This window comes from Otolemur garnettii, unplaced genomic scaffold (genome assembly GCF_000181295.1).
Source record: "Otolemur garnettii isolate 467f Iridium unplaced genomic scaffold, OtoGar3 scaffold00011, whole genome shotgun sequence".
Taxonomy (NCBI): domain Eukaryota; kingdom Metazoa; phylum Chordata; class Mammalia; order Primates; family Galagidae; genus Otolemur; species Otolemur garnettii.
The window spans coordinates 15447496-15457490 of NW_003852406.1; the positions used below are offsets into that span (position 1 = coordinate 15447496).

Consider the following 9995-nt stretch of genomic DNA (forward strand, 5'->3'; position numbering starts at 1 on the left):
AACTGGGGAAGTGAAAATAAGACAAAAAAAATTTTTTTCTAATTCCCATCAATTAACAAAATTCCCCTAAGGAAATTTAGGGACTTTAAAATTCCTAACTCTAGCTTCTCTTTTGAATGTCAGTTCCTTACCATATCAGCTTATTCTTACTCATTCAGAAAGAGAATGACCATAGATGCAGATGGTGGGACTGAAAGTTGTTTTAATAAGAAAATATTTTTTAAAAGAAAGAAGATTCCACTGGTCTTTGACAACTTTCTCCCTCTCTCTTTTAGGGATGAAGGCATAGGAAGGAGAGGTCCACACTTGTTCAGACCTTGGCTGAAGCCAAGTACAGAAATTTGCCCAAAGACTGGTGTGGGCAAGGAGAATCAGCCTGTGCCAGAGGGTACAATCTCTTCTTATTAGGGGGCATATACTGTGACTTAGACCTCATTAGAGCTTTATGCCCATCAAGTGAGCTCTAGGAATTAGATGTTCAGTAAGCAGCAGCAACAGAACTCTGGGCACTGTATGCAAGTGTGAGTTAATGGTGATGCACTTCCTCTTCCATCCACGTGCAAAGTGAAGGTCAATACTAGGGCCCACTAAGTCTTCTGCCACAATTGGACTAAGAATAGAATATTGGTGGCATTGTATGTGAAGTCACAGCCTGCTGTCCTGTTCAACTGTCCAATTTTCTTCTTATTCCACTAAAGTTGAATCTACTGGTTCCCTTAGTAAATTTGAACCCTCCAGAAGGTGTTTTCTTCTATCTAAGGTAAATATCTGAGCCAGTGGTTCTCAAATATTTTAAGACTCTTTTATTCTCTTAAAAATTGAGGACCTCAAAGAGCTTTTGTTTATGTGGGGTTTATCTGCCGGTGTTTGACAAATTAGAAATTAAAGCAGCAAAGGGGTAAGATGAGAGGAGAGACAGGCCTGGCAGGACGGAACTCCTGGTCCCACGCCTCCTTAATATTCGTGCTTCCACATTACATAAACCAGCTTATCTTGTTGGGTTTCTGCCACTAGTGTATGAAAGTGGACTGAACGATACATTCACAAGAGAAAGCATTAGTATAAAACAATAAATAACAAAGGATTAAGTTTAATAGAACAGAATGCTGTTTCCCCTCTTCGTTTGTCACCCATTGAGAGCCTACTGAACAATAATGAATACAGCCATCACCACGAACACTTACTTCTACAGCACCTTGTGGTTTTCGAAGTGCTTTCACATTCGGTATCTCATTTAATTTTCACTACAACCCTATGAAATAGCTTGTTTTTATATCCATTTTACAGAAGAGAAAACAGAGGTGCAGTGCCTGCGCGATAGCGTTTAAGCAGCAGAGACAGGACTAAACACAAGTCTCATTCCCTTAATTCCCAAGGCCATAGTTCCCGCCTCATAGGATGCTTGCGATGTCACAGGACACAGACCTGTGGCACAAGCCTTCCTAGATTTTTTTAATCCATCCTTCTGGGGGAGAGGATCAGTATAGCAGATGCTCTAACTACTCCTATTTCGTTCTGGTCTGTGTGCGGCGAAGAAAGGGGCATGGGTGGGGTTCCAGTTAAGACGTATAATCATTCTTTTCCAGTTCTGAGACTGAGGGGCTGCGGGAGGGAGCTTAGAGGTGGTCCTTAGAACCAGAGAAGCTGGGTGATAACACTTTGCAGATAACCCGCAGGCTGCGCCACGGCAGCGCCAAAGAAAGAAAGCATCTCTACTCGGACCCGGCGGAAGAGCTGCGGAAACTACTGGACTCTGATTCCGAGGTCCTTGATTTGAAAGGCACCTGCACACAAAGAAACGACCAAGTTAAGTTCCAGTGGCGCAACGAGCAGAATTCGAAACGGTCTCTCTCTTCCCAGCTTGGGTAGAAACTCTTTATGCACTGGGTCATCCCGCCCAGGGCCGATGTTTCACACTCTGGGACCGCCTGGACAGTCTGTGCCGGGCACGCCCGAGGCTTCCCAAAGGAACTACAAGTCCCATTAAGCCCCGGGGCGCGGGCGGTGATGACGAAGTCCCCACGGATTGGCTGTGCGGGGCGGGGCGCGCAGGCCGACTCCAGGAGGAGGGGCGGGGAGAGGGGCGGGGCGAGCGGCGGCGGATTGGCGGGCACGCCCCCTCGCCCGCGGCCCCCTCCGCGCCTCTCTCCGCCGCCTCCTCTAGCTCTCCGGTCAGAGGGCCGGAGCGAGAAGATGGCGAAGACGTACGATTATCTGTTCAAGCTGCTGCTGATCGGCGACTCGGGAGTGGGCAAGACCTGCCTCCTGTTCCGCTTCTCAGAGGACGCCTTCAACACCACCTTCATTTCCACCATCGGTGAGGGAGGCGCTGCGGCCCGGGACTGGGGGAGTGAGAATTGGGGGGCGGGTACAAGGGGACCCGGGAGAGGGGCGGAGGTGCGCTTGGGAGCCGGAGAGAGGAGACCCCGGGGACTGCAGAGCGGCGAGGGCAGTGAGAGGCGAAGGCGTGAGGGAGAGGGGCGGACAGGGGCGGACGTAAGGCTGGGGGTGAGGGGGGAACTTGGGGGCAAAGGAACGGGAAGGGGACCAGAGGAACAAGGACTTAGGGGCATTGGGAAAACGAGAGGGTTCCGGGGCTAACAGGGAGGGGTCTAGAAGGACAAAGTGAGGGGGACACAGGCAGTCTCATGGAGAGAGAAAGAAGGGGCTAGTGGATGTGAAACTGGATTAAAAGGCAGGAAAGAGGAAGAAAATGTGAAGGGGGAAAATGAAGGGTTGTGGAAATGGAGAGATAATAGGTAAAGGGACAGAGGACACAAGGGATAAGAGAGGCAAGAACCAGGCGATCGGAAGGGAATTGAGGGGTATGAGTGATCAGGCGGTAAGGAATGAGGTTTCGCTGGCCGCAAGAGGTCTGGACAGAGATGCTGTAGTAGGGGCAGAAGATTGCAGGTGGGAGAAGAGTTCAGAGAACCAGAAGGCGGAATGAGGATACTTGCTGGAGAAAGTAAGGGAGAGCTGGGTGTGAGGCAGAATGGGAAAGAGGAAGCAGCATGTACAATGAAGAGAGGTTGAGCAAAGAAGACAGAGAAGATGAAAAGGGAGAGGAAATCGAAAGTAGCGGGGTGCAGGACTTGTTCCAGTAACTGGGAGCACTGGTTCCATCCCCTCTTTACTTCCTTTGGATCAAGTGCAAGAGAAAGCAAAAAGTGACTACTAATGGAATAATGTCTATGTAGCCTTTATTTGTTCCATGAATGTCAATGGATGTTAAGGGAGTTGGCGACTTTGGGGAATGATGTGGTCAGGAAAATACAGTTTACCCCTTCACTGTCATCTCCTGAGAAGCAACATTTCTCAATATTTTAAATTGGGACCTTGAATGTTTAATAACTTGGCCAAGTAATTTGTCTCACATCCTTCCTGCATCCCTTTGTATTTTGCTTTGGTTCTAATTACTACTTGTTAAATGAAACACAACATATGATATAACTCCCAATCACTTTCAATTGATTCAAGTTTTTTTCTAATCTTGGCTGGGAGCAGTCCTTCCTACTTTTGTACTGGAAGATATTGTGTACAGGTAACAAGATCTCTAACCACAAACTGAAGAGCCAAAGCTGATTTTAAGGTGCCTTATAAGTGACCATACATCATTTCCCTTGTTAAATAGTTGCAGTAAATTAAGTGCTTTAAGAATCTCAGCTTTTGCTTGTCTGGGTGATGTTTCTGGCTGCTGCTAGTAACTTATTTAGGCATCTTTTTTTTTTTTTTTTTTTGCCAGGGCTGGGTTTGAACCCGCCACCTCTCGCATATGGGGCCTGCACCCTACTCCTTTGAGCCACAGGCGTCACCCCTATTTAGGCATCTTTCTTTCTTTTTCTTTTTTTTTTTGAGACAGAGCCTCAAGCTGTCCCCCTGGGTAGAGTGCTGTGGCATCACAGCTCACAGCAACCTCCAACTCCTGGGCTCAAGCGAGTCTCCTGCCTCCGCCTCCCGCAGGCGCCCGCCACAACGCCCGGCTATTTTTTGGTTGCAGCCGTCATTGTTGTTTGGCAGGTCCGGGCTGGGGATTCGAACCCGCCACCTTAGGTGTACGTGGCTGGCGCCTTAGCCAGTTGAGCTATAGGCACCGAGCCTAGGCATCTTTCAAATGGTTCTTACAGCATATTTCCCCAGGATTTTCTGGGTTGGGAAATAATAGAGGACTAGTGCTTTGGTACTAAGTATGTTTAAGCATTTGTGTATTTTCTGGATAATTTATCTTTTTAAAAAATAATATTTGAGTACAGAACACTCTTTAAGTATTAGAAAAGGCTATGGTTTGTTTGTTCATTTTGGCCTCTTTCATACAGATTGAATGATCTGAAACTTCCTGGGTGTTATGGTGTCTGGGCTTAGGGAAGTTTGAGTTGCAAGTTCTTGGCAGTCTGTCTTGAGTGGGACTTTTTCTTTTCTGAGGAAGCAGATTTTAAATGTCATCTCTCAAGTATGGTATATTCCTAAGAGATTTGGTGGGAGCTAGTACAGTAACTAAAGAGCATTAATTTTTGACACTGGTACTAACTTCAAAATCTTGAATAACTCTTTCATTGCTGAATGAATACCATAGTACAGAATTGAGGACCCCAAAGAGCTTTTGTTCATGTGGGGCTTATCTGTCGGATAATTTCTAACAAGTTGAGTGGGTGGCCTTTTGTCCATTCTATATGTGACTCTCCCAGAAATACACCCTGCCTTGAAAATGAGTGACTCTCACTAATATTCTCCGTTAACCTTCTTGGATGACTTTTGCTTGTTTGTATTTCTTGATTAGTTTTCTCTATTTCTCTTGGTTTCGTCCCACATTTCATTTCCTTTTAAAGTAGTAGCTTTTAAAAGTTCCTTTTCATTCTGAAGGATGAGACTCTTTCTTGAGTGGTTCTTTAAAAATGATCGAAATGAGGTTCTTGGGAGGGTTGCAGCCACTAAGGCATGAAAACCAGTGTCCTGCAACAGTTTAGAATAGGTGGCAGACATTAAATGGGGGTGAATCGCAGGCGAGTTCTTGGTCATTGTATTTTGTGTGTGGTGGTTGTGGTAAAAAGAAGCTGTGAACTGTGTCTTCGGTTGGTGTGGAGGAGGGGAAATCCCATGCCTCTTCTTTAGTGCTCTCCCCCTCCCCAGCTCTCACAGGAAGTGGTAGCACACTGCCTTCCAACAGCAGAAGAGTTTATGTACCTGAAACTGAATGCTTTACACTTGAAATTAAGCTGGGCAGATGACATGAATGCTAATAAGACCATTCTACTGAAAAGTTCCACAGAGTCTTTACTGACTGCAAACACAGACTGAGGTGTTCACGTCTGTCACAGCCACTCCTCCCAAGTCCTTCACCCCACCGATCCCCAGGTGATGTGAAATTGTGGAGGTGACAGTTGATGGCCCATCACCTCCCCAGGCGTCATTGTTTCTTAAAGTACCTAGATGTGTGCGATCTTTGGCTTTTCTGGCTAGGTTTTGACAAGGTCCACCGCAGCCTTGCTGACAGAAGATAAGCTCGATGTCACAGGAAAGGGCCATTTCTTAACTCTTAGGGTTTGGGTGGGTGTGTGTTTTGGTAGATATGCATGTCTGTTTCTTCCCATGAAGACATATTTTAAGTCTTAATTTTGCTTTGTCAAGGTTTCAGTAGTTTTTAAAATGGGAATCTGCCATTTTTCCACACTGTTTTGATAGGGTTACTGCATCATGAAAGGAAGGAGACAATCGTTTGGATTCCAGATATAATTGTCTCACAAATACTTTGTTCTTCTTACTTCTCAAAGATTTTTCTATCTTCTCTGATATCCTGGGTTATCTCATTTCTCCGTTTTTTGGGGTGGTAGAAGGGTCGGGATTTTTCTTTCATCTGACTTACTGGGGATCTTCTAATGTATCAATCAGATAATATTTATTAACAATGGAGTAGGGACATTTTATCCACTTGAAATAATTGATCCACTGCATAGGACCAACTACTCTTTTAGCTCAAATGTTTGAAATTTTTTTGTGTAGCTAAAAACAACAACAAAATCCTTACATAGGCTCGCTGCCCATAGTTCAGTGAGTAGGGTGCTGGCCACATACACTGAAGCTGGCGGGTTTGAGCCTGGCCCTGGCCTGCTAAACAACAGTGACAACTACAAAAAAAAAAAAGCCAGGCGTTGTGGCGGGCACCTGTAGTTCCAGCTACTTGGGAGGCTGAGGCAAGAGAATCGCTTAAGCCCCAGTGTTGGAGGTTGCTGTGAGCTGTGACACCACGGCACTGTACCGAGGGCGACATAATGAGACTCTGTCTCAAAAAAAAAGGAAAAAAATCCTTACATAATCATACTTTGTTTTTTTTTGAAGTCAGGGTCTCACTCTGTTGCCCTACTTTAGTGTGTAATGGCAACATCTTAGCTTCCTGCAACCTCAAACTCCTGGGCTTAAGAAATCTTCCCACCTGAGCCTCCTGAGTAGGTGGGAGTACAGGTGCGTGCTGCCACACCTGCCTAATTGTTCTGTTTTTCGTGTAGATGAGGTCTTGCTCAAGCAGGTACTTTTTTTTGAGACAAAATCTCACTCTGATGCCGAGGTTAGAGGGCCTTGGTAGTGGCCTAGCTCACAACAACCTCCAACTCCTGGGCTCAAGTGATCCTCCTGCCTCAGCTTCCCAAGTAGCTGGGACTACAGGTACCCTCCATCAATTTTTCTATTTGCTCAGGCTGGTTTCAAATTCCTGAGCTCAATCAATCCTCCCACTGTGGCCTCCCAGAGTGCTCGGATTACAGGCATGAGCCACCACACCCAGCCAGCTCAAACAGGTCCTCAACCTCACTCTTGGCCATAAGAAATCCTCCCTCCCATCTCAGCCTCCCAAAGTGGAAGGATTATAGATATGAACCACTGCCCCCAGTCTTATTCACAATTAACATTTAATTGAGTACTTATGAAATATAACATTAAAACAACTGGGAATGATGATACAGTTAGTTATGTATTATATTTCCTGTGGGATGTAGATGCATTTTACATTTACATCCCATTGATATGAAGACATACTGACATCTTGAAATAGCCCTAGTTGAACAAGATGCTTGTAGACCAAAAAGAGACAACCCAGCTCTGTCCTCTAACAGGACAATCTGAGCTTCTTCCTTTTGTCATCTCTCCCCTGCCCTGCCCCCTTCTTCCTGTTAGGTATTTCCTGAGTGGTTTCATTATTTAGTATAGTGATACTTTAACAGCAGAAAGAGTCATAGAAATTACCTACTTTATTCCCCTGTGCCAATTTTATAAATGAGAAAATGAGAGTTTATTGATGCCTTCAAAATCACATAGCTGATTGTAGCAGATCTTCTAGTGAAATACCAAATCCAAGTTTAAGTCATTTTTCATCATTGAGTTGTTGCTATTTCTGATCAATATAATCATCTCAATAAATTCAAGTCACCACCTTGTCCAGGAGGAATTAAATTTTGCACAAATGTCTTTATTCGAGCAAAGTTAAGCTGTTTTACTTTGTTTAGCCAAATCTGTTCAGGGAAATAGTAAATGTTGATATAATGACTCAGAGTCCTACTGGGATAACTCAGCACATAGCTGTCCTTTGCCTTTTCTTTCTGTGTCTGTAGTTTTAGGTTAGGACATCAAAGTATATCCTGTCATTAAAATCTCTTCCATGTGCAAAATAACTAATGAAATCATATTAATAGTGGCATTTGGTCATTGTTGCAGCTTAATCTCATCAGAGCACTTTTAGGTGTTTCATTCTGTAACATTGTATATTTTTCTTGGTTTTGTTTTCCTTAAAATCAGGGATTCGTACACTACATACAGCTCATGGACCAGAGGTGGCTTGCAGCCTGTTTTTGTGCAGCTCACAAGCTAAACATGGTTTTTACATTTTTAAAAAAGCTTATTAGAAAATAAACCAAAGCAATGGAGAATATGCAACAGAGACCATATGTGCCCCCACGAAACTAAAAATTGTTTACTAACTGGTCCTTTGTAGGAAACGTTTGCTGACCCTTGTTGAAAATTAAAAACTAGTTTTGATTGATAGTATTTCAAAGCTTTTATGAAGACTTATTAACTGAAAGACAAACTTTGTCATATTTACATTTTTATCCAAGATGATATCCACATTTGGCAAAGCATAATTCAGAGATGTAGACCAAGTTGATTTTCATTTTCAGAGTTGTTTTCTTTGGTTTCAACTTCAGAAATAAAAATATGCAAGAAACATGCAAGTTCAAATTGAACAAATTGAACATTTTGTACATAAAGCTTTATTTTAATGTCACTGTGTTCTTTCTAAGCTGTCAGTAGACTTCCCATCTAGGTGATAGCTTTGATGATAGCACTAGTTCATAGAAGTAGAATTTAATACTTGCTCATAAAGGGTTAAGTTCATCTCCTCAGAAAATGTTCTAGTGAATGAAAAATCCTTTCTACAAATTCAGGGTGGGTATGGGGAACCAGGTCTTGGTTACGAACATGGATCTGCCTTAAGAATAAGTGTACTCTAATGAAGAGCTTCACCAGCTGTTCTGCAGGCCTGAAGTCGGGGAGGAGGTTCTCTTGGCAACAGCAGCAAAATTGTTTGGATCCACTGAGAAAGCTGGAGAGAAATAGGTTTGGATATTGTTTTACAGGGAAATAAGTCTAGTCTTTGAAGACAAAAATTTACTAGTTGATTTTTGAATTGAATCTGATAACTGAATCTGAAAAAGAACCATAGAGCCCTAAAGTGGAAGACCAGGGAGCTGCAGGCATGGCCTGAGACGGGCTCTGGTGTCAGTCTCTCTACTAGCCTGTGCTCAGCTCTCTTCTGGGGATCAGCTCTCCTGTGTGTGTGAGAATTGTTACTTGGGAAAATTTTGCAGGAAAGAGTTTTCATAGCTGGATGAGAAGAGGCATGGAGTGGGGATAGGGAAATAGATCTTAGGTGCTGAGTAATGTCATAGAGCACGTTATCACTGAGCTTCTGAAATGCAAGTAGCCATGGGAATGTAAAAAGGGAAACTCAGCGTAAGGTTTCACTGTTACTGCCTATGTCAGGGATTGCAAACTCACATTGGTCAGACAGGAACCATGAATGGGGAAATGGGCCTGGAAAGGGAGGCTATACGGTGTGATGTGGACACTGGCAATCCAGAAAATATCTTTATTCCCTAAGAGAATGGCTGCTTTCAGCTGCAGCTTTTCTATTGCCGCACTGGAAAATCATCATGTATTTCCAGATTTGCTGAAAATGTCTTGTAAAAACCCCAATTTATGGACAATTAATAAAAATCAAAACCAACAAAAAAGAAGGTGAGGGCAGGAAAAGCCAAACACACGTGTCTGGGAGCTTGATGAGGCTTGTACGCTGGTTTGCCAAGCAGGCATGATGAGCAAGGATGTGTGGCGGTTACGGTGCTTTAAAGTCCGTCTTTTATTAGCGCTGGGCTTTGCACAAAAAAAGCCTTAAATTATTTTTATTTTCTAAGCAAATGAAGTGGACTAGTTCATGTTTGGTGTTAGAGCTATGGCATGCTGAATTAAGAAGAGAAATGGGCATCTATTGTTCTTAGCTTCGTGGTGTTTGGTGAAACAGTTATCCCAGGATCTTGAGCTATAATAAAGTGTAATGATACTGCGCAAGCCTTTGAAGGCTGCTGTTAGTGCCCTAAGGTAGGAATCAAGTCTTCGATTTTAATTCTCTAAGTCCTATATTAAATGACTACTCACCTGGGTGAGTGCATATAGATGGATGAATTGTGAAAACACTATATGAGCTGTAAAGCATTGTATGAACTTGTTACTATCTTCCATATTCTTACAGCGTTAGACGATATCTGAGTTAAGACTAAGCATGTCTAATTTGAATTCATAACACACAAATGGTACTTCCCCCAGTACAAAACACTGTATCTTTCGTTTTTTTGTTTTTTTTTTTTTTTTTGAGACAGAGCCTCAAGCTTTCCCCCTGGGTAGAGTGCCATGGTATCACAGCTCACAGCAACCTCCAACTCCTGGGCTCAAGC

At 43.6% G+C, this 9995-nt stretch overlaps 1 protein-coding gene across 1 annotated transcript in view; it reads left to right on the forward strand.

Moving 5' to 3' along the window:
• Positions 1 to 2043: 2043 nt before the first annotated feature.
• The window catches only part of RAB8B (RAB8B, member RAS oncogene family), an 81873-nt gene continuing 73921 nt past the window's right edge, over positions 2044 to 9995 (forward strand). Inside the window, exon 1 of the mRNA XM_003784401.2 lies at positions 2044 to 2317. Within this exon, the coding sequence (XP_003784449.1) occupies positions 2194 to 2317 (124 nt within the window). The 5' untranslated portion in view covers positions 2044 to 2193. The remainder of the gene's footprint in view (positions 2318 to 9995) is intronic.